The following is a 25,077-nucleotide window of genomic DNA, read 5'->3' as shown; positions in this document are numbered from 1 at the left end:
ATAGATTGCATTTCTACCTGCTGATAACTGATGTATCATCAGAAACATCAATGTGAAAAAACAACCATCACCTGGAAATGAAAAAATGTCAGTGTTGTTTTTTGTTTTTTGAGGGGAAAAAAAGGAAAAAAAAAAAGTGCTTTGCAGTGAGAATTCAAAAGTAGATGTTAAACAAATGCATATCAATTCCTTCCAGTCCTTGATAGGAAATTATAATCAGGAGGGAGACTGACTTTTTAGATGGGTAGTGATAGGACAAGGGGTACTGGTTTTAAATGAAAAAAGGGGAGATTTGGATTAGTTATTAGGAGGAAATTATTTGGAGAGTGGTGAGGCACTGGCACAGGCTTCCCAGAGAAACTGTAGTGCCTCATCCCTGGAGGTGCTCAAGGCCGGGTTGAATGGGTACTGGGCAGCCTGAGATGATGGGGGGCATCCCTGCCCATGGCACACTGGGACTGTGTGGGCTTTAAGGTTCCTTCTAACCTAAGACATTTTGAGATTCTGTGAAAACAGTGACAAATTAGACATTTTCTGAGACATTTTCTTTTTAGTAATTGCTTTATAAAAAAAACCCCAAAGCATATGTTTCCTGTGTGATCTACTTGGCCCTGGTGACTGATTACATTAAGTGGAAGAACACTGCCTGACATCTTAATCTGAATATTTGAACTCTTTGAAGGAGTCTTGGGTCCAGCAGCTAGACAATATGATTAGTAGTCACCGCCCTCAGTGATATCTTTTTTCTACCACGTAGAGTTATGTGCCTCAGAAAGTACCTTCTTGTCTAATTGATAATAAACCTTACTTTTCACATTACTATACTCATACCATGTTAAGAACAAGACTAGTAACTACAAACTCAGTAATTACTGACTGTAAGTTTTTTTTAGGCAAAGGACAGACTAGTGAAAGTGTGAGAATATTCCTATCGGTGTACGGAAATAAAACATCTATAGATCTATGTTATCTAGCTGCCTCCAGAATCATTTCTGCAAAGAGAAATAAACTGGACTGGAGTTCTGTTGTCATAGCAGGAAGGAGTCTGAACCTATCAAGCTGTCTGACAGAGTAAAGGAAAAAGTGTGCCTAGAACTAAGCTCCTAAATCCGCAGGAACTATTTCATGCTCAGCACATTTGAAGTGCGTCATGCTAAAGGCAGATTGAAGAAGGCAATTAGTATCTCTGGTGTTTCTGAGTTATCAGTAATTTAATTTCTATTCTCACTTATTAACAGAATTTCTTTATTTCTATGTCCTTTCTTTTCACCATCAGCATTGTGATATGCTTAAAAAGACTTGCTTACTCTCCAGTTGATAAGTATAAGCTCATTCTAGATTTTGCCATTCTTCATCTGTCACTTAGCAGCATATAAGTCTTCTCCCACTTTTCATTTGCAGCAAAGTTTTCTTTGACCAGTGCCTTCTGACACCACACTGGCTACACTGTGCTTTTGCATTCTTTCTTTACAGAGGGCATACCGTGTGTTGTGCCCTAATTATGATGTGTTTTAATATGCTTATCAAAGAAAAAAGCACTTTATATTTTTGCTCTTATGGCACCTAATATATATTCTGTTTGGCATAGCACTTTGGCAAGCACTCGTTAAGCACAGAATGCTTTAGATATTTCACTTTTCCTTCTTTCTTTCTTCTTTAATCTCTTCTTTGAAGGTAGTTTTACAATCAAGTACAGTATGTGGCATGCAGCCAGTTAGCTGAAAATTTTAGAAACTGCCAGGTCCTAAGGCAATTTCATTTAATTTACATTTTTAGTTTTCTTGTTTCAATTTAAAAGAAAAAGGTTGGGTCCTTAAAAAAATAATTCTGCATAAGCTGTTCAACAGTTAAACACATGCATTTAAGAGCCAAAGGCAACAGTAAATAGGTGTAGTGACATATATTAATAGGTTGCTTTCTCATCTCATGCTGAAGTACTTCTAAAATTATCAGTGCAAACATTTGAGTGTTGCATGTGTTTGTGTGTGAGGAATAGATTTCTGCTTTTCAGACATGGCCTGAGAGATGATGCACTGTAGCTGTGCACTGGGATATAAAGGGATCCTGCCACGGTCCCAAAATTAGAAGAAAAAAAAAAGTGAATTTGTGTACAAAAAGTCCAAAAAACCTAGCGAGTTGCTTACAGATAAAGCAGTCTCCATAACATGGAGACATGGAAGAGCCAGGCTTTGCTAAACACGCCTTTGCCTCCAGTTGTTTTCACTTACTTAAAGCACAGGCTGAACTTGAACTTCAGTGGTGGAAGAAGGGAATGGGTCCCTCAGCCGTGGCTTGAAATTTCATGGTGATATGACCCTTTTCAAAGCAGTAAAGGACGGCCCACTTTGTGTTTCATACAAGGCCACCCTTCGTTAAGAAGAAACCTGGATAAAGTTATCTGCTTAAGTCAATGACAAAGTCCAGTTATGCCCAGACATCACCCATGAACTCTGCAAAGCCAATAGCTCCCAGCTCTGAGTGCATGGTGGGTTCTGAAGGACGCGCTGACCTTGCTCTGCCTGAGGGCAATTCTGGTCAGTTGACCATGGGGAGCAGTGCTCCACTGAATCGTAGAATCATTAAGGTTGCAAAAGACTTCTAACATTGAGTCCAACTGTCAACACATCAATGCCATGTGCACTAACCGTGTTGTTAAATGACACATGTAGATGTTTCTTTAAGACCTACAGGGACAGTGGCTCCACTATCTCCCTGGGCAGCCTGTTTCAAATGCATTGCTACTCTTTCTGAGAATAATTTTTTCCTAATACCCAACCTAAACTTCTCCTGCCACAACTTAAAGACATAATCTCTTGTCCAATCACTATTACCTGGGAAGAGAGGACAATACCCACTTCAGTGCGACCTCCCTTCAGGTAGTTGTAGAGAGCAATAAGATCTCCCCTGAGCCTCCTCCAGACTGAACAATCCCAGTTCCTTCAGCTGTTCCTTAGAGCACAGGCTGGAATCTCTGTGCTCCTATTTAAGGGTGCAGCCATTCAGATAAATGAGGATATAGACCTTGGGATGTGCCAGGACGCTCAGTGCTGAATTTTTCAGATGTTTCATTGCAAGTGAAACTGTTGCATTATATATATATATATATATATTTACTTTGAGAAGGAAAAAGAAATGCAATAGTTATGTTAACATTGAAGCCAAACCATTTCCTTGTGGCAGAAGTGGCTGCAGTCAGAAGCTGGGGAAGGATACGGCAGCGATGAGGCAGCCCGGTTCCCGGTATCCTCGTCTGACCCTGCTTCTCGCTGGAATTTTTATAATGCTAGATTATAATTTAAATAAAATCCGTTTCACGTAGAAGTGAAAGCAAGCGTGGAATGATCTGCTGCTATTCATTTTCACATGCAGCGTGCACAGTAGCACTAGAAACTGAGAACAACCCCAGTTTTTATTATCAAAGCCATTCCCAAGCCGCGTCCGCGGGCAGCAGCGACGGCTCCGCCCCGTTACGCGGCGCTCAAAGCGCGGTAACGTTTGACTGCCTCCTTCGAGTGCTTCTACGCCAGCTGCAGCCCGCGGCCGGCGCGAGGCGGCAGGAGCGGGCCGCGGGCAGCCGCAGAGCTCCGCAGCCGGAAGCGGCCGCCGTGACCCTCCCGCTGGTGCTGCCGGGCACCCGGTTCCCGAGGCGGCGGCGGGAGGAGGAGGAGCGGGAGGGGCGCGGTCCCGGAGAGCCGCGCTGCCGCCACCGACCCTGCCCCGCTGCGCTGCGCTCCGGCGGGAGGCTGTGCCGCGCCGAGCCGCGGCCGGGCCGCCTCGCTCCGTCTCGGCGTCCGTGGAAGGGATGCGGCGGCACGCACCATGAGCTGGCTGTCCGGCTCCCGCGGCGTGGTGCTCACCGCCTACCACCCCAGCGGCGGCACCGGCGGGTGAGTGCGGCCGGGCAGGTGCGGCCCGCGGCGGGGCCCGAGCGGAGCCGGCCCGGCAGGGGCTGCGCTGGGAGGCCGAGCGCGTCCGTCTCGGCCCGGCGTCTTTTTCGCCGCGCTTCTCGCTTTTTCCCTCCGCTCTCCTAACGCTGCGCGGGGCCTTTGGCGAGCAGGTGCCGGTTGTAGTTAAGGAACAGACGCGCTTGCTTGCTGCCCGAGCAACCCGCGGTTGTTAACATTGGGCTGTGCCCGCTGTGCGGCCCGACCCTGCGCGATCGGGTGGGGGTCAGGCTTTGTGCTTTGACTTATCATCGTGGCTTTTTTTTTTTTTTTTCCTTTCCGTTTGATTTGTTGTTTCTTATTTATTTACTTATTTAATGTTGTTGATTGAGGCGAGTTGCACGTAGGGACGAGATAAACTTTTCACAGCATTTGTCGTTTTGCTTTAAATGCAGAATTGAAAATGGGCAAGGGAGGCAGCCTCCGTGAAGGCTGAGCGTCTCCACGCGCCTTGCGGTATGTTTAACGCCGACACAAATACAGTTGCCCCATAGCACTAACCACAGGCTTTTTTGGTGCGCTTTGTCCCTACGGCCCATTCAGACCCGTCCCTTCCTTGCTGAAACGGGCAACAAAGGTCCCATTGATTAAGATGGGACTTTTATTAATGCGGGAAAGCCAATTGAAACTGGGAAGGTATTGACGCTGACACACTGCTTACATATGCGCATAATGAGTGCTTCTGACCAAAGAGATTATAATCTCATTAAAAAAAGATAGATAAACAGAAGTACTGTATGTTGCCATGCAGTAAAGATAACTGATGCACCACGGTATGTCATGCCTTGAGTTACAAGAACAAGAATGGAATTGAGAAGTGCAGCCTACCTAGTGTTTGAGCAGTGCAGGTGGCCCCTGTTCTTTCTGAGACTCTCTTCCTCTTCAGTGATGCTACTGTCAACTCTGCTGTAGCTTCTACTGTTGTCTTAACTGCATGTTGGGTCTTAACATGCACTGTCGGTCTGCAGTGTGCAGTGATCGTGCACAAATTATTCTGGTTGGGCAATACACATGGAGAGTGTGCAGAGGAACAAATGTGAGATGTGATCTTCTTAATCGTAACGTAGAAATGTGTAAGTTAAAACTGTGTAGGGCAGGGGATTTCCACATGTTTGTACTGTAGCGAAGCAACCCTTTTGGAAAGACAAACAGCCAACCTATGCTGAATTCTTATTTTCAAGGACATTCAAAACAATTAATATTGGAGATTGTATTGTTTTCTGAATGTTGGAGAAGTGTGGCACTGGTGCATCCTGAATAAAGTGATGTGTTGGCTGTGCTCTACATAAAGCGCATCTTCGGAAAGCGTTGTGCTTCCAAACCATTTGTTTTTTTTTCTTCAGGCATGGGGACTTTTGCTAGATGAGACTGCAGTTTCACTGATCTAATAGATCACTTCACTATTCTGTTTTGGCCCTTTAAAGGCACAGTGAGCCTGTGAAGTTCTGCCTTTGGGAAAGGCTTGCCTTATCATTGGCTCATCAAGCTAAAATCTAGAAAAACCTCCATGTGTTCACTTTGAAGTGTGACAGTTCAGCAATATTGCCTTGACAGTGTTGATGCACAGAATAGCATCAAAGCTGATTTTGGAATATAACTTTACAGTTTATGTCAAGTTAATGGTTAAAAGAATATCTTACATTTTAGATGTTGATTATGGGTCACTTCTGTGTTGTACCAAGTATTTAACTAGGAATTTCTTTAGTGAAATCACAGGGGTAGGTTACCTGGTAATAGTATCCTTCCACGACACTTCCGTTTTCTCACTTCTCAGCTTTAAGCTATTAGATCCACTATCCCTATATTTATTGGCTGCCTTGCTGCTCGCATATTTATGTTACCTCCTTTTCATTGTGATGTTCTACCTGCACGTCATTTTTCTTGATTTTCCCATGGAACTGCTTGGTGTTAAATGAACTGTAGAAAAGAAGAGTACATCAAGTAACTTGTAACCCATGACTGTTTCGGTGGCTTTTTTGGCCCTTGTAGGCATGTAAGCCTCATGTGAAACATGAAGTTCATTTACCGAAGCATAGACATCCATTGCCATTTAGGTTCCTTGCTAGGGTTTTTGCCTCATCTACTGTGGCAGAAAGCTGCAGGTCCTATGTCATATTTGCCAGCTACATGCAGACGTTTTAGATAATAACAGTCTTTTCATAGGGCTGCATGTGCTTATCCTTAGGCAACTGAATCCAGACAGTCCTCTGCAGGGCTATTTCTGTTCAAGAACCAGTGTATATATATATGTATGGAAGTAAAAATATTGTTCAAATGATTGTATGGTTATAACGCCAAGACTGGAGTGTCCAACAGATGGGAAATAAAATATAACAAAACTGCAAGCAACTAGATGCACGTGGAACTAAATGTATACATACCAATGTGCAAGGAAAATAAATTTCTGCTACAGTGCATCTTCAAGAGCCCAGCCTAAGAGGGCAAAATACTTAAATGTGTTTAAATGTGATGGCCACTAGGAGTTTGCTTTGCTTTTCTCTCCCATCTTTGTCGTCTCTCATAGGCTGCAGTTCTGCATTATTTCCTTCTCTGCTCCAAACTGTCCTGTGAGTCACAGCCTCCCTGTATGCTTCCAGAGAGTCCCTGTGCTTTCTCACCAGCAGCCAGCATGTGTGCTTTTGTTGCCACTTCATGTAATTACTGCGGAAGACCAATTTGAGTTCTGCAGCTTTGCAAGTTAATGCCATTTTAACATCATGTACTCCCAAAGGTCCTGTGTGTCTTTATATTGCTAGTGACTTGTTAAGAAGGACATCAGTACTTTGTAAAGACTAGAATGTAGCTCTTCTCCAGAGGCAATGTACTTATGCGCACACTCACTTATTTGCTGTATTTAAATATAGCATTTGGTTTGCTGACACTCACTTGCAAAATGAGAACAACAAGCTCAGTTTCCTTTAGATGGAACTAAAACCCAGACTAGTTCTGGAAAGAGTGCTGTAACCCTTGGCTACTGTAAAAGAGAAGTTTGCCACCTCCTTGGATCTCCTCTGTCAAATGACACCTGCCAGCTAGCATCCGAGGTCTCTGAGATTCACTGTATTGCTTCACTGCTGAACTCGTGAATTTGGGAGATGTCAGCAGAAGGTGGGCAATGCGTGGCAGTAGAACCAGGTGGATCAACCTAAAAAGAAATCTAGTAGTGAACAGGAATTCATACTTTCTGCAAAGAGCAATTTCCATTCTCATTCCTTCAGAGAGAAAAGCTCTAATTTCTTTCCCTCTCTTTTCCCACCGATGGCTTGCTCTTGGAGTTGAAATCCAGTACAAAGAACTAAAGCACAGTGAGAGATGCATGTGATACTAAGTATGGAAGCATCAACTGATGTGTTGTGATGGAGCCTTGTCCACTTTCTTTTGCAATCTGTTCGTACAGCACAGATTTTGGATTTTCCACATATATATCGTCTCAGCATTTGTTGTTCCTACCCCCTGTAACCTGTCTGCCATGACACCAGTATGGGTGGCTTAGCACAGTACCTGCTGTGTGTTGTTTTGCTTATGCAGAGCAAAGATCCATTGTATTACAGCTGACTTCATAAAAATCATAGCAATTTTCTTTCTACTGAGTTTATATGAACTATAAATATATGAACGTCTATAGTCTATATGAACACAGATCTTTCCTGCCTTGAATTTGCCTGCTAATTTGAATGTTTATTGTATTGTAATTTGAATGTGTATTGTGTTTATTGTCAGTGTACTAGAATAGAGCTAATAGGCAACAGTGTGCTAAGTTTTTGTTAAAATAGTTTTTGTGTCTTTTGTGCTGTATGTGTGTATAAATATATAGTGTACTGCAGACCCCTAACATGTTGCTTAGTTACCAGTGTATTAATCCCAGTAACTTGATCTACAGACAGCACAATGCAGTAGCCCACTATTTCCAGCTTCCCTGATTCCAAATTCCTGCCTTCTCTGGTTTCCCCTTCCTCATTTTGCACTTTATTTTTCTTTGAATTTAGCTGGCTTCTGCCTTTGGAAAAACACAGCAAACACCAATGAAGACCTCCTGCTGTCAGTTAGCCTATTGTTGAGCTGCTGCACAATTTTATTTTGGTAGCTTGAATGAATAATTGTTTTTTATTCTCTATGTTCCTTCAGTCTAAAGATTTTTTTTTTTTTTTTTAACGTGTGTGTGTGTGACTTTTTTCTTCTCTTCCTCCAATTTTCAGCATCCTTCTTTACACATCCTTCTTTCCTATTATTCTGCCTCCGCCTCCCAGCCTGAATTACTTGGAATACTTCAATGTCAGTCTCATGAGTGGTCATCCGCACAACTAAAATCACTTTTGTGCTGCTAGTTTGCCCCTCATTCAGCTGTATAAACTGCAGGCACACTTGTTTTTCTAAGCATCCTGTTGGAACTCTCTTCGAATTGCATCTCTCTTCTGCTCTGCCTGAGCTCTTCATCAGGGCTGTCCTTGCTGTACAGACATGGTCACTGGTTCTTGCACTTAGATATCTGTTTATCATCTGTCAGTGTTATAAAACAACATTATTTCAATAAGCTCAGTTCACTAACTGACCTAGATCATTCTGTGTCATGGATGAAGATTGGATTTAACGCCCTTTGCTATCAGTGAAAATAGCCTATTCAGTTCTATTCTCAGTCAGGCCCTTAAGTAGGTCTCAATGAGAGTATCTGTGCTGAATCAGTGGAACTGCATAGCAGAGGAAAATCAGGGCTCTCTGTGCACTGGCTTTCTTTTTTATTTTAACAACATACGGAGAATGAGATGACATGCTTGTCTAGCTATAAGGAATGTGGAACATAAGGGCCTTTTGAGCGTTTTAATTAAGGACTTTCTCAAGTGTGCACAAATCTAGATGATGAAGAGCATAATACAAGACATTGCTAGATGTGCTGTTCTAAGCATGTAAACCTTGTGCAGAGCTAGAATGCAACTGACCTGCAGAACAGAGTACTGTGGGAGTCTTGTAAATCTGAACTTCAACATTAATTCTAAATGTGGTATCAAATTAATTTTTATTTTTTTGTTTCTCTAACTTATTCTTTGAAGAGTGGGGCTGATGGATTTGGTCTAGAAAAAGACCAATGGCCTTTTCTGCCTGCTGCTGTTGGCACTCAGTTAAGACATGTTAATAATCAGTTGTTACTGCCGATACTTTTGTTTCACAGCTGTCCCCAGAAAGGATGAAGCTGCGTGGTTTTAAAGGCTGTTGGTGCATGGTTCAGCCTGCAGTGCGAGTGCCCCGCTCTGTAATTGCTCTTTTTTACTAGAGTTACTCAGTATCTGCTTTCATTTTTTTTTTTTTATTGTACAAATCAGAATACTACAGCTGAACTGAGGCCATAATTCCAGTCACTGATACAGAGAAGTTACTCTTGTGAGTGGTATTGCAGATTCCTGTTTTGTATGGGTCACTGGTTGTCACTTTATACTCCTCAGTAAATGAACAAGACTAGGGATGAAAAATTCCACACTAGTAAGCCTTGAGTATTTTCAATGTGACAATGGGCTGTTTTGTGAGGACTGCTTGTTTTTCAGTGAACCTATCTCTGCCTTGGAATCTTGATCTCAAAATGATCATGTACAGGCAGGGAATTCAAATATTTCTAGCCAAACATGGAAAAAAAGGTGTTGTTTTGTTTTGTTTTTCTACTTCAAAGTGTTTGGCCGTGTAAAAATCAAAATGACTTGACCTATTTCATAAAGTACAATTTTAGCCACTATTTTCTGAGGTGGTTTTGGTGATATTCCAAACAGTGTAATAAATTAACACATCAGCAAAAGCTGAAGCTGTGTGCTTACTCTTTGGTTGTTGTTTTCTGCTGTCATCTATCACAACAGTATGAAAGTGAAAACAGGAACAGTCGGTTAATTGGTTGTACCTTCTCTGATGATCATCTGTTCCAAGTTCTGCTTTGTTCTGTAAAGCTGTTTCTTGCCCTGCTTCCTGCAACATCCCAGTCTTCTTCCTGTCCACCAGTCCCAAAGTCACCCTGGCAGTTTTTGCGTGGGCAAGGGGAAGTCGTATACTTTGACTTCACTTGCCTATTTGAAAACCAGGGGAATACTTACATACTGAAGTGAATAGGTGAGAATTGTTTTGTTGGTATTTAATGTGTGACATTTAAAGTACCTTTTTTTTTTTTTTTTTTTTTTTTACATATTTTTTACTATTTTTGATCTGTTGTTTGTTTTTATCCAATTGCCATGTCAGTGTCAGAACAATAGCTGGTTGGACTTGAGGCCAGTATTGAAATGTTCCCTCTGTTAGAAATTCTCTGCCTATATTAAATTATGTCATCAAGGTCCAGTAGTATACTATATTGGGAGGTAATGGTGAGATTTGTGACTTATCTGAGAGAGTGCATGGCTATATTTCAACTGGACAAACGGATCAGGAAGCTCTGTTATGCTTGTAATTTCCCACGTAGTCATATAGTGATTGTGGTTATAGCCATGGTTATGAGTCTGTGATCCTAGATAGAAAGCAAGGAGCTTGGAGCAGTAACTGAAAGCCTCAGCTGCTGAACAGCAAGGGAGTACTGGTCAACACTGTCACCTACACAGTCATTACTCATTTGGTAGTCATAGTGGGAGACCAAAGCTGTGGTTACCAAGGGCTAATGGAAAGTGGTTTCTCTCTTGGCCGTATGAGTGCCAAGAGAATGATAGATCAAACAACATTCATTGTATAGCTTCTAGAGCCTTACCACATTGTTTTCATTGCCACAATTAGATAAACACTGGTAATAGCATTGCTTTTTTGGAAAAGTCCTTTCTATCAGCTGTGTTTGCAGACGATGAGCATTTGTGTCCTACTAAAATAGTTCTGATGGCTTAGCTGTATTGTCCTCATATTTCAGGTAGACTTGAGGAATATCTTTTTGTTCTGTTGAGATAGAGCTAGAGCATCTCTCAGAGGAGAGGTGCACACTATTTCCTGAAACTTTTTCTTTTCATTTCAGAAGCCTTCCAGAGCTCAAACCAGCAGAAATTTTGACGTGCAGTGACAGTAGGTATAGGCTATGGTCAAATTAGGCTAAGATGAATGGAGGTTGCAAGGAGTGGGGACATCACTGCAAGTGGAGTTTGATTCCACCTCTCACCTACGCATTCTTCTTGTCCTGTCATTGGCATTTCTGATCTCATTGAACTAGGTTGAGCTGCATAAAGAAAAGAATCCCTCTGTCAGTAGGTTTTTTTGTTTGTTTGTTTGTTTGTTTTTTGCAAATGTTGTTTTCAGACATATTGTTTTCTTCATCTGGCTTAGAAAGCAGTGGCAGTGATGATACTGACACAGCAAAAGTAATGGGGGCCCACAGGAGAGGAAAGGTTTGACAGCTCTCACTGGCAGCAACCTTCATCTGTGTCAGCTTAATGTGATTATTATGGAGCCATGATTTGTCAAGATCATTCATTTTTATGAGTCCCAGTACTGACTATGACCACATTCTTTAAGAGATTGGTCTGTTATAATATAAATTTATTGGTTCAAGTTTGTTAAAAAGTATTTGATGACTTAGCTTTGTACTGACGGATTCTTAGCCAATTCAGGAGCAGTTTGGACTTTAGCAGCCACTCTGAGTGTAGGCTGTATTTCTGGCTAATTTTGTCCATACTCAGACCATTCAGTGATTCAGTAGAGTGCGTGTCTTCTAGCTGTAAAAGGCATGTTGACTGTGAAAAGAGGTCCTTGGGATCCAGTGGCATTCTCTGGTGAGGAATACTGCGGAGCACTTGCACTTTTTTCGGAGTCATAATGAAGGCAAAGCAAGCTCTCCATGACTAACTGCATAGCACAGCATGCTTCACAAAAAGAAACAAAAGCCCAACTTTGATTCCAGTGTACTATAATGAGGTCCATTGCAGCTTCTAAATTATAATTGTTTGTTGATTGATAAGCTTGTGAAAGCTTGCTAATTGATGCTTTGTTTAAACACACCTTTCTTTACTCTGAACTTTGCACCACAAACATCACCTCAGTTTCATAGTACACGCAAAGTACTTCTTATTTGTGATAGTGCTTTGCTGTGTAGTCAGAGTCATGCATTTGGTTTACTATAAGGAACACAGCCTAACTTTTCATTGCAGTAATGTTTTAAGGGTAAAAGAGACTAAAGGAGTTGAATAGTAAAAGATTACGCAAATGTCATTAAAATATTATGTACTAATTAAAATGTCAAAGTAGCTGTCCAGTGACCCAAATTCTTCCTATCTTTTTCTTTCAGAGAAGGATATTTGCACTGTGGTACTTGTTCTTCTTTGAGGTAAAAACATAGAAAAATAAATATGTGGTCTTTTTTCTCCTTGACAGGAGGAAGCGTTCATAAATTTTTCCATAAACTTTATGAGCTTCATGCTGTGGAAGCTAGTATTTGGCACTTTGTACTTCAAATCAGAACACAGCTTATGAAAATATATGATACTAAAATCAGAGTGATCACAATATTTAGTTTTTTGAACTTTTAAAGTGATTGTTTAAGCTTAGTCATCCTCTCTTAGTGAGTGTAAGGTACACATTCACTTGTATGTTTTCACTTACTGTTCATTTGCAGAATTATTTGATAGATATTTCATCAAACACAGATCTCAATATGGACTGCCATAATTTCTGTCTAGAAGTTTCAATTTCAATATATGTAGGCGTTTAATCTGTGAAATACAGATAAGGAACAAACTGAGTTGCTGTTGAATAGTTTTGAAGAGTGTGCTAAGGGAGCTACAGCTACTTAGCTGGTGAGAGCTGGGTGCTGGCAGTTAGGGTGAGAAACGCAGCTGGAGCCAGACTGTCAATCAGAACCTCTGCATAGGGCCACACCAGTGAGAAACAGGGCAGGGTGTGGCAGGACAATAAACACTGATTCAACATATGCAATTTTACATGACAGTCCTTTCCAGCTCTTCAGATAGCGTATTATAATCTGAGCTTCCACCTAAAACGTAATGGGAGCCTTCAGCCAGGCTCTTGGTTGCTCATTCAGGCTGGCTATCTTTCCTCCCTTTCCGTTCCCTTAAATTGCAAGCTTTTGCCACTGACATAATTTGATGTTTTCAAATTAATTGGAACGGAGTTTTCACATAGCACTTAATACTGCATGCATTGAATTTTTTTTTTTTTTTCCTGTTCACATGTGATCAGGTATAAAAATATTTGGTATTTGTTTGTTGAAGATGTGCTTCATAATTTGAAGATGTCTGGCATTGGGAAATTGGTCCTGTCACTAACAGTTGAGTAACACTCAACAGTACTTAACATTGTTTTTGTTCTTCTTTACACACAGTGTGCACGTATGGCAAAAGAAAATAGGAGTTTATAGAAGCATTGGCATATGGATTACGCCTCATCTGAGCATTTCCTTTACTGAGGAAATTATTCACACGTAAAGTTGAAGTCAGGGTTATCTAAAGTTGACGTCAGGGTTTTAACCACTAACTACATGGGGTCATTTTAAAGAGTACAGTGAGTGTCATGTCACTTTTCACTTTTTTTTTTTGTTTGTTTGTTTTTTGTTTGTTTGGTTGGGTTTTTTTGCTGCCCTTAAACTCAAGTGTTGTGTTGGGCTATGCAGGGTAAGACACATGGATAATGTCTGTGATCCACTCATTCTGAAAAAGCTGATTGGTGCTTCGTTACAGTGTTGCTTTATATAACTGATTGCCATCTTGTGAAATAGACTGGCAACTTTTTAGAACAACATATGTATGTATACATGTCTATAACATAGAGAATGAGCTGAAAAAACGTATGAACTACCGACATGGTGGTTTAGAAATTGTTATCTCTCATGTTTGTAAGATGTTGCTAAAGAAAGGAGTGTTAGTTAGGAAGGAAAAAGAAGCAATTTTCCTAAATAATTTTTATTAAGAATTATCATTTCAGTATCTAAAACATTACATATATATATATGTAATAGCACTATATATATATTATATATATATATTTAATAGCACTACTTAAGTCCCCGAATTCTTGTGGCTTTGTTTATGTCTTCATTTCAATGAATTTAGTTTAATGTACTGTAAGAGCTCTTTTTCCAGCAATTTTTTCTTCCGTTTCTATAATTCTTAAAACTTTTTTTTTTTTTTTTTTCTTCTCAGCTGCAGAGCAAGCAGCCTTTGTGTGCTATGACTACCAGCCCTCTGTTTCGATCTAGCTTTGTCTGTTTCTTCTTGCATTCTTAGAATGTAACAGTGGTCTTCTGTGGTGGTGTTCAGTTTTGGTGAATTTCTTGTGCCCACATGGAAGAGTCTGCTGATCCAAACAAGAATCAGATTTAAGAGTAAAGAAAAACAAAATGTAATGCTATTGGAGGAAGCAAGAAAAGCAAGGATTACATGAGAAAAATACTAGATCAGCTAACATATGGGATTGTTTTGTAGGGTTTGTTTTTTATTTTGAACACCTAGTTCTATTAAATAATTGGTTATTTACTTTGTCTTCTGCATGTTTTATGTTTGTTCTTTCTTCTTTTTAAGTGTTTGTTTCTTTTTGGTTTTTGTTTCTTTATCATTTATTTTGTGTTATGTTTTGTTTTTCTCCTCTCCTGGAACAAAGCAAAACTTCTTTTCATTCCTTATTCCTTATTGGTGGAAGTTCTGTCACAGTGTTCAAGTTCTGATATCCACACCTTGTTGGCAGCACAGCTGTGGATACTGTGGTAGTCATTAAGTGGCTGAGGATCCTAGAAAAGGAGACCCAAACTGAGAACAGATGAATTACTCTAGCTAATTACTCCCTGTTGTTCCTCAAGAACCATAACTGGAAAACCTGTCATTTCTTCTATAGTGTCATCTCTGTACTAGATTAGAGGACGTTTCCATCACTTGTGGAAAGTTTTTCTAAGCAGTGAGAGTGAAACAACTGAGCAGCTGGAGCTCTTAAATTACAGACCAGGCTTTTATGACAAGCTACCACTAGTTTCCAAACTTGCTCATGAAAGTATTTGTATATCCAAATTGGTAGCTGTACGTCTGTATACTTTGTAACTGAAAAGACATTTTTATTCATAGAAGAACCACTAAGCTTTGCAGGGAGCTTGGTTGAAAAAATGAACATTTTTATATCTTCTCTGCCAGTATTTGTAGAAACACGGATGATAGCAATGGCAGAGGTAGGACAGAATCTGTGCTTTTGAGTAGCTTCCTGTTTCCTTATTTGTCTACTGACATGTAAAGACTACCAGAAATATGAGGTGGGATGGAACATATTAGTGTGGTTTTGTTTTATTTAGTGGGGTTCCAGCTGGGTCATAGGACACTGAGCCTTTGGAAGTGCTCATTAGTGTGTGTAACAAAGAGAGCTGCCTACAGTTTATCTGGATCAAATATTCTCTGAGAACCTTAGCTTAGAAAAAAGGATTTAGTAGGCAAGGAGAAGTTGCAAAGACTCTACAGAGTCATGGCATTAGCAGTTGCCCTTGAAGATAAAATGGAAGAATTGTGCGTGGGTGCCATTTTCAACCTCTTTTCTTCTGATGAGATGGCCAGATTTTTCTGCTGTCTCCTTTGTGTGGTGGATTTTTGGGGTGGGGCTGTATGAAGGACATAGCTGGATCAGGGTAAACCTGCATTGTCCTCTGCTTTTACTGTGTCTCTTTCAGCATGGCACAGAGCAGATCTCCCTTATACAGCAATGTATGCAGCTTTTCTTTTTGTCAGCTTCTCCAAGAGTAGATGACATGACCGTGGCCACTTCTGAAGTTGATGTCCTTTGGCCTCAGAGTCACTGTTGCAAACATCTTCCTGATACTTGAACCAAAACTACCACCAGAATATTTGTCTTTACTGGGCCATTGAATCAATGTGCTTCCCTCCACAGCTCTTTCTGTAGGCAGCTCTGCTTCCTACTCTCCTGTCTCTTCCAGCTTGTGCAAAAGCATTGCTCTGCTTGGTCTTAGTGGGTCTTTATTGGTTTGTTTGGGTAATGAGAACAGTTCCCTTACAAAATGTGTTGAGACTCTTGCAGGATTTTCATGTCTGCTGTTTAGGAATGCTCATACAAATTCATTACAATTTATTCTGAATTTAAGGATTACACTGTGATAAATTAACATAAATGTGTGCCAACTTCCTTCAAGCACAAACAAAATTACTGAATAGTTACTGTAGGTCTTACATTAGTAACTAACAGGGTTATAGGTCTAATTAGCAGGTCCTTTAACATGGTAAGAGCTAGTGCTTTTAAAGAGCTAATTGCTTTTAGAGGCACAAAAGTGTCTCAGTATCATTTCAAGGCTGTGACTGTACTTTACTAGATGGCTGTGACATTTGCCACCATAGTTTAAATCGGGCTTTGTTGACATGCTTTTTTTTTTTTTTTCCCCACTGTGAAAAGAAAAATAAATTATTTAAATCTTCCTTCTCTGTGCTTCAGTAATGGAATTACAAATACTATATCTATTTCACTTTCTACTTGGTGCTCTTTGATATTTGTAAGGTCTGAAGTAATCTCACACAGGTTTTATTCTCTTTTTTGTGAGATTAGTTCCAGTGATTCTCTTAGGAGATTACACAAAAAGGACACTTTAGAAACATATAGAATGTATTTGAATATTTTTCTAATAAGCAGCATGAGAGTTGTTATAGAGAACATACTTTGCATATATATTTTTAATTTATATTAGTTGTAGAGAATAAAATAATTAAAAATGCAGAAGGTAACAAAAATGTCATATGGAAACAGGTGACGTAGAAGGCATATAGATGGAATGAGAAAAGCAGATAAATCATCATGGAAAAGATAAAAAAAAATAGGACAGAAGAGATTCAAGTGAGACCATTCTTTTCCTTGTTTCTCTAGCCATGTGCAATATTTTTTTGGTTACAACTGGAGTTTTAAACAAAGAACTGTGTGAAAAGGAAGTGTAGTGAATGCTCTATTTGGAGACTGACTTCTGTTTTCATTCAGTGGAATTCAAGCTTCAGTAATGATTTCCAGCTCCTCTGAAAGTGCTCATGAGTTTCTGAGGTGCTTCTAAAATGGTGCCAGTGGTGTGACTGTATATGTAGTGGTTACCCCTGTGCCCTCATCTACGTGTTTTTCTCTCTGGTGGATTTGGATTTCCAGCAATTGTTATTGTCCTTCATAAAATATATGCTTTTGAATAAAAAAATTCTATGTATGGGCCAACAATAGGATTACATTTGCAAAGTCTTTCAGAGACATAATTCAAGTATTATGAGAGTTAAGAGGTTCAGAGTGGCAGAACCTGAGTCAATAGTCTACCTCATTTTGTCAAAGCAGATGTAAAAGCAAAAAAAAACCAACTTCTGATACTACTTCTCAGTTAAGCTGATAGTGATAATATTGCACGTCTGTTAATACATGATCCTTTTTACTTAAAACTCCAGAACTGGGTTCCGTGAGGCTCATCTTTTACTAAAAGAAATAAGCAGGCTTCTTTATTTTATGTCTGAAGAATAAAGCTACAAACATGCAGTGAGAGTTTTTAACAGCACAGACACTGGAATTCAGCAGGCACCCCAAAAACAAGGAAATGCAACTTGTCCAGTCAGTTTTGGGAGTTACAGGCTTCATGGCTGTGGTTGTTGATCCTGAATTCTAATTCTCCTCTTTTGAAGAGTGGAACAAGATCATGTTTATTCTTAAACAGTCTAGACTGTTACATCAAGTAACTGCAAATCATAGAATCATAGAATGGCCTGGGTTGGAAAGGACCTCAGAGATCATCTAGTTTCAACTCCCCATAATGGGCAGGGTCACCAACCACTAGACCAGGCTGCCCGGAGCCACATGTTCTGGCTAATAAATTATCTCGTGTATATGTACACAGAGGGCAGTGATCTGCAACACCATTTTAGATGGGGTGTGCATGCATATCAGCTCACTATAATTATAAATTACCAAATCACAAGTAGAAAACAGGTGGAGTCTAAATGACTGTAGGATCCTACTAAAGGAAATGCCATGAAATATTTTAACCTTCTTAGAAGTGCTACACATATGCTACAGCTATTGTCATCGTATTTGGGATCACCTATCTCTGGTGTAATGTAATAAATAGTAAGTGTAATATTCTTGGTCACTGCCGTAGTTTCTTCCCTATTTTCTGCAGTTACAGGTTGAGAGAGTGAAAGCTCATGTAAAAATCTTATGTAAATAAGGATATAACTGAAAGCAGAATAGTCATGATAATGTGTATATAATACATAATGTGTGAATCTAATATAAATATTATATATATATATATATATGTATATATATATGTATGTATATATATGTATATAAGACCTATAATCTGGCAGCCCTAACTTTGCCCTGTGTTGCCTTTATTATTTACAGAGGTGCTTAAAATGCCAGCAGTTTTAGTGGCATTTTGTTTGGTTGGTTTTTAAAAAACTCTCTAGGTATTCACCTCAGATGATGGTACTACAAGAAGCTCTAAAAGACCTGATTCTCCTTGCTCAGCACTTTTTATACTCACTGAGAAAGTTAGCAGTGTTTTACACTGTCTTTGCAGTCACTGTATGTGCTATTTGGAAGGAGAACAGAACTTTGCCTCATTTTTTACTTTGTTTTGGAGCTTAAGGGGGATTTGGGCAAGTTTGATTGCAGTTGACATTCAAAATGTCCCATAAGGTCACAAAATAGTTATAAGAAAACATTTCAGTTGTGAAAAAAGGAGTGTGTCAGTTCACCAAAACTGCTAGGATTTGTATTGCAGAAGAGTTTGCAGTCAGTCATGGGAAGAATAAATATTAGAAAAGGTAGGAAGGAAAGGATACAGTTGTTGCAATGAATGACAAGATTTAAGAGCTACAAGAAGAGCAGAATTCAAGCTCTGTCTGAAGTTTCTGTGGTACCTTTTAAAAGTTACAGAATACTTTAAAAGGGGTGAGGAATATCTGTGCATCTTTCAGGACGTCAAATTTCCAGACTTGGGTCTCATTAGGTATTGCTAAAGGGTTACCTGCTGCTCATGAAAGCTGGAGGAAGGGACTTCTGCTTACCAGGAGGTTTTAGCTTTTTATGTAGTAGAAAGAATCTTTTTAGTACATGTTGAACCGTATGAAGCATCGAAGACTTTTTTTTTTTTTTTTTTAAACTTAGGTAGCGTCAGTGCTCCATGGCTTTATGTAAAATACAGTTACTTTAGAACAACCTGCTTTGATGGGCACATCCATTACAATTTGATATTTCTTTGACAGAGGACTTTGAAATACGCTCAAAGCTCCACTGCAAAGCTCTCAATACTTGGCAAAGGACTAGTGAGACAGAAAGAAATTTCTTTAAGATTAGGTTGAAACCAATTAAAATGAAGAGAATCTTTGGAATTGAGGCCTGCCGTTATCTTCATGCCTGATCTTTGGGCTATAGCTCTGCCTTGAAACTGTGGGGGATCAGGATGTCTCTTAGGTAGGTGGCTGTAGGAAGGGCTGCAGGTCATTCCTGAGACTGGTGTCCCAACCAAGAGCAGGGAGCTCCAGCCAGGCAGGTGCCACAGCTGCTGGATTAAGGCTTTTTTGGTTAGTTCAGCTAAGAAGGCTTTGCACCTTGCGGTGCTTCTTGGCTTCCTGAAAGGAGAAGAAGAACGGGGAAGCTTTGGGTTTTGAAGCTTTGCCTGGTCCCCGGCACTAGTAGTGCAGCTCTCAGGATTAAAAGTGGTTCAGGAGACCACATTGTTTCTTTCTTCTTATCTTTCTCATTGTTTATTTAGATTGGAAAGGACTTAGGAAGTCCTGTATTTATATTTAAGATTGCTTAGTAAATAGTTTTCAAAAAGAGCATGATATCCATAGGCATTTTTTAGTTGTTTACATCTGGCTAGCCTTTGTACAAACTTGAAATTACTGCTTGAATCACTCTTGACTTTGTAACTCCTCTGTCAACAAGATAACACTGTATTGAGAGAGCTGCTCTATTTATAGCCACAGTGCTGGAGTCAGAAACATACAACAAACATGCTTCCTTTTATCCTCCTTGCAGATATTGATCTTGAAAGATTAATGGTCCAGGGGAAAAGACTCCACAGATCTGATTATTATTCTTATTTGTATCACAGATTTGCACCATGAATCTGAATAGCGTGCTTCACCTTTCCAGGCCAAATCTCCACCCTTTTTTTTTCTCTCTTTTTTTTTTTTTCTTATTTTTCCTCATGGGCTTTGTGTGTCTGGTTTATCAGGTTATTAAGTCTAACCACGTGTGTGATGCTCGCTGACAGTGAGACCAGTATCCGTCAAGGTATGGCTGCAGTTGAATTCTAAGAGCTGTCATGTAAACGGCCAAATGTACACAGTCTCTGGAAGAAATGAGGCTGTTTGCATGGCTGTTTCACAAGTTGCTGCTGGGTTATGGTTGTAGTCAGATGTGTTTTAATTATTTTCTGAAACTCTGGAAGGAAGGTGCTATTTTACTGTAGTGTGAGAGAGTATATCTGAAGGAGCTACAGAACTGAAGATGTTGCCTCTACAGGAATACCAATAGTAATGGCTTATGGACAGGGTTACTTAAAGAAGCTTTCAAAGCCAAGAATGTCAAGTTTCTATTTTTGGTGTACAGCTTTAGTAGATGGTAATAAACCAGGTGTAATCTGACAAGTATTGCTTGATAATGTAATGCTTTTTTGTGTGTGTTTTTCTCAGTGATGAAAGTTATTTGATACCAACAAATGCTTTTGAAGCAGTCTGGTAAAACATTTGCCTAGTAAAGCATTGACCTGTTTGAATACAACATTTATAGGCTTTTTTAGGCAGCTGCGCAAAAAGACCATGTTTGTTTTGTTTGTTTTTTTTTTAGTTACGAAGAGCTGACTTCTTACCAGGGTCACAGAGAATAAGTGATCAGGTGGTTTCTTCATGTGTTCCTGTTGCAGCATTTTTTTATAGTTGTGACAGTTTTTATTCAGGAACAATCAAGGCCTGAGTTTTAAATTCCAAAATTTGTCAAAAATGAGTGGGGGAAAAAAAGGGCTCTGTACAGAAATTCCTAATTTATGATTAGAAAAAGTGCTCTTTGGTGTAGTCAGTGAGTTCTTCTGTAAAGATAATAATGAAGGAACTCCACTTTCAGCAATGTTAATCTTTTCTATTTGGTTTAACTGTGTTTTTATATTCCCTAGGTTTATTTTGACCATGAAAATCCTTGCATTTAGTATTTGTACCTTTTACTGTATTTGCACATCTAGTGTATATCCATATATGTATATGGATATACATACGTACACATATATATATATCCATATATATGTATGCAGTACATAAGGATACTGTACAACTATTAGGCCTGTATAATGATGTAGAAAGAGAGATCATACTCAGTTCCAAAATTAGAGTCCAGCACTACAGAAATAATGTGCTCTTTTTCTCATCACTCATTGTTTTAAAATACTACATAATCTATATTCTGTAAGTGAGAAGAATGGAAGTTAGTGTAAAATTAGCTTTCTGTGAACTGAATTTATCTGAAATGCCAGCAAAGGTGCGCCTTACTAACTGCTTAATCTTCAGCTGCTGTGGTTACTGGTGACAAATACAGGTTATGAGCAGTTAAAAAGGCAATGGAACAGACAGGAAAGATCCTTTACCTTTATCCTTTACGGATAGGAAAGAAATTAGGGAATAAAACAGCTCCAAAAGTATAAAGTGATTATTGATGAAATAAAAACCATGTTGACTGAACCTTAAGAAAAACCATATTTTAATTACTGTATATAGCAGTAAACAATGTGAAGGGTTGCATTCTTTTGCAGGCTGAGAAAGGATGTGTTTGGTCATGAAATGAAAGACCTAAGAAGATATTTACATACAGATCTTAAGTTCTTGCTACAATATGCTTATCTTACTCCTCAATGCTTATTGAAATAATCAAAATTTGGTTCCTTTCCATACCAATTTTGTCTTTGTAATTCCATGAAGTGTATAATGAGTAGTGTTCATTACTAGAATTGTTTTTAATGGCTGCCCTCCTGAAGAGATGAAGTGCTTTGTCTGACATCCTTGATGTTTCTTATAAATAAATACATCTCCAGTAAGTGGGACGAGAAGATAACTCTGGCAAGAGTCACCCATAAAGGAATGTTAGACTATATTGAAGAGTGATTATTTTGAAGAGTGGATTTTATACCCAGGGGCTCAGTTTTATGCTGAAATCAATAGTCAAAAATCTTATGGCTTCAAACTGTGTGTCTGAGTATCAGAGGTCAGAACTGACTGTATAATTTGGAACAAAGAGTATTGCATTGCTGCCTGTGAAGCTGTCTGGACAGTGAACTATTTACTAGTGACTGGAAATAGAACTGAATGGGTTTTGATCATGTTGTCAGCTAATACCATAATGGAAATAAGCTTTCTTTTTTGTTGTTGTTGTTGCTGGAGAATAAGCTTACAATTTAGTAATCTGGAATGCTAAATGTGTTATTTTAAGTGACTATGTTTGTTAGTGGTGTACATTTTCTGGAAGAAGTAAAGACATTTCCTTGAAGCTACTTCTGAAAAGCTCTTCAAATTTTAAATTAAAAAAAAAATCTGAACACCATAAAAAGTAGGAATGTGCTGGAGAAGTGACGTTTTCTGCAATTGCGATCACAGTTGGCGTTTGTTGTTTGGTTTTTTGTTTTGAATGACTACTGTTTTTTTTCCTACTGATAGTTTTCCCAGCTTGTTATTTTATGACTCTTGCTGAGAATGTGGGATTTACTTTTTTTTTTATGACACCAAGTTAGCTGGAAGTGTTAATCTGCCTGGGGGTAGCGAGGCCCTACAGAGGGATCTGGACAGGCTGGATAGCTGGGCTGAAACCAAAGGGATGCATTTCAACAAGACCAAATGCCGGGTCCTGCACTTTGGCCACAACAACCCCAGGCAATGCAACAGGCTTGGGGTGGAGTGGCTGGAGGACTGTGTAGAGGAAATGGACCTGGGGGTGTTGATTGATGCTCTGCTGAACGTGAGCCAGCAGTGTGACCAGGTGGCCAAGAAGGGCAATGGCATCCTGGCTTGCATCAGGAATGGTGTTGCCAGTAGGAACAGGGCAGTGATTGTGCCCCTGCACTCAGCTCTGGTGAGGCCGCACCTTGAGTACTGTGTCCAGTTTTGGGCCCCTCACTGCAAGAAAGACATTGAGGCCCTGGAGCGGGTTCAAAAAGAGAAACAAAGCTAGTGAAGGGTGAGGAGCACAGGGCTTATGAGGAGCGGCTGAAGGAGCTGGGATTGTTCAGTCTGGAGAAGAGGAGGCTCAGGGGAGACCTTATTGCTCTCTATAACTATCTGAAGGGAGGTTGTAGTGAGCTGGGGGTCGGCCTCTTCTCTCGTGTAACTGGTGATAGAACTGGAGGGAATGGCTTCAAGCTGCGCCAGAGGAGATTCAGGCTGGTTGTTAGGAAATACTACTTTTCTGAAAGACAGGTCAAGCACTGGAATGGGCTGCCCAGGGAGGTGGTGGAGTCACCAACTCTGGAGGTGTTCAAGGAATGTTTGGATTTTGTATTGAGGGACATGCTTTGGTGAGAAGTATTGGTGATAGGTAGATGGTTGGACTGGATGATCTTGTAGGTCTTTCCCAACCTTGGTGATTTTGTGATTTTTTTTTAAAAGAAAAATGCCTCCCTTCCAGATTCCTTAGTATCTTAATATTAAAATTGATGGCTTTTTCCCTTCTCCTCTTTTTTTTTCTTTTTTTTTTAAACTTGATTATAACTTGTTCTCATCTATGTGTTTTTATTGTATGATATACAGCTGGTGCTTGCTAAGCATCTTTGGATTGAATGTAGTGAAAGTTGATGTCAGAAGTCTTGTGGTTTTTAGTCTTGTCAACAGATATATAAAATAAACACCAGTGCTGTACATTTTCTTTTCTTTTCATTGTTTTCCTTAAAACCAACCTTACGATATCAAGGTTGGTCTCAGTATCTTCAATGGCTCTTTCTTGATTGTGCCTCGTTATGCACAAGGGTTATTGGGCATGCAGAGATGAGTACGCCTGGCACCTTTGCTGTGGAGATTGCATTCCAAATACCACTTTACTAGCATTTTTCTCTTGTGGGGCATGTAAAGCAAGAAAATGGAACCAAGCAAAGTAAATGTAAGATCTGACCTGCTCTGTCAGCTGAAGTTTTAGGAGTTTTCTCTCTCATTGTGAGCTTATTTGTGTCCTAGCCCATAGAAATATTAACTGTGTGAGTGGAGACATGCAGAACAAGAAGAGAGCTATGAAAGGGTTTGCAGTCTGAACAGAAATTGGGGATAAGGGGTCGATAGACCAAGCAGTAAATATAAAGGAGCAGGGAGGTGCAGGCAATATAATGATCTGTAGTGTCAGCTCCTGGGGTGCTGCTGATTGGCCCCATAGGTGGCTTTCGTTAGGCAAAAATGCAAGATGAAATTTGAAGGAGAGATTTGCATTAGACCTGCCAGTTTTTGGTGTGAATGTTTATTTTGGGGGGTTTTCCTAATTGTGTGTTTCTCACAATGTGATCCTTCACAGTGCCCAGTGGTTTTATGGCCTGCACACAGCTGGGAAGTGCTGTACTGGTTTGTGGCGCAAACTCTTCATTTCTTGCTGACAAAGAACAGAACAAGAAAAAGTGCTTATGTTTGGTCAGCTAAAGCAAAGCTGAGACCTCTCATTGAAGAGTTCAGTCTCTGAGGATTAAGGGAGTGTTTTTATACAGCAAATGCTCACAGAACCCTGAAAATGGCCTTGAGTCTTTGTGCCAGATGCCAGCTGTGCATCTGATGACACAAACTTCTGTTCTTTGAGATGCAGTTTGATCTGGGTAAGCAAAGGAGCTTTCTTTTCTGGAAGACCAGGATAAATGTTTCCATAGGTCTACAGCCTACAGCTAACAACCTACAGCCTGTTGCAAATTATCTTACCTAAATTTGCCACGACACCCTCAGAGTGCTCCATTTTCCTGTATTAGATCAGTCAGCTTTACCTTTCGCATGGTGTGCTATGGTGGTTAAATTTCAGCAGAGGTTAGTTAGCTGAAGCAAGTTGTTCCAAAGGTGAAAGGCCATCGAAAACCTGCTGAGCAGCTTTAGGTGATTGGCTGGAGAGACAATAAGCTGAAGTCTGACCTCCTTTTACTTGCAGTTCAAGTGTGCAGAGCCTGTATGTGGAAAGGTTTCGGTCTGGTCTGGGCACCTTCAAAGATGTGAGGTGGGAAGCCTGAGCT

The 25,077-nt window shown here is 39.9% G+C and overlaps 1 protein-coding gene across 3 annotated transcripts in view; it reads left to right on the top strand.

The window, feature by feature from the left end:
* The window catches only part of ARHGAP18 (Rho GTPase activating protein 18), an 83,633-nt gene that overhangs the window by 20,966 nt on the left and 37,590 nt on the right, over positions 1-25,077 (top strand). Inside the window, exon 1 of one of the 3 annotated variants that reach the window (XR_007375210.1) lies at positions 3,645-3,887. The exons of 1 other annotated variant lie outside the window; for it this stretch is intronic. Coding sequence is in view for 1 of the 2 variants with exons in the window: in XM_048936327.1 (XP_048792284.1) it covers positions 3,820-3,887 (68 nt within the window). In the remaining variant the exon portion in view is untranslated. Of the gene's footprint in view, positions 1-3,644; positions 3,888-25,077 lie in introns of those variants that run through there. One more of the 3 variants, XM_048936327.1, reaches the window with a different exon arrangement.

Source organism: Lagopus muta, chromosome 2, assembly GCF_023343835.1.
Source record: "Lagopus muta isolate bLagMut1 chromosome 2, bLagMut1 primary, whole genome shotgun sequence".
In the NCBI taxonomy this organism is placed as follows: Eukaryota; Metazoa; Chordata; class Aves; order Galliformes; family Phasianidae; genus Lagopus; species Lagopus muta.
Note: the sequence above shows the minus strand (reverse complement) of the source record. Positions and strands in the feature narration are given on the sequence as shown.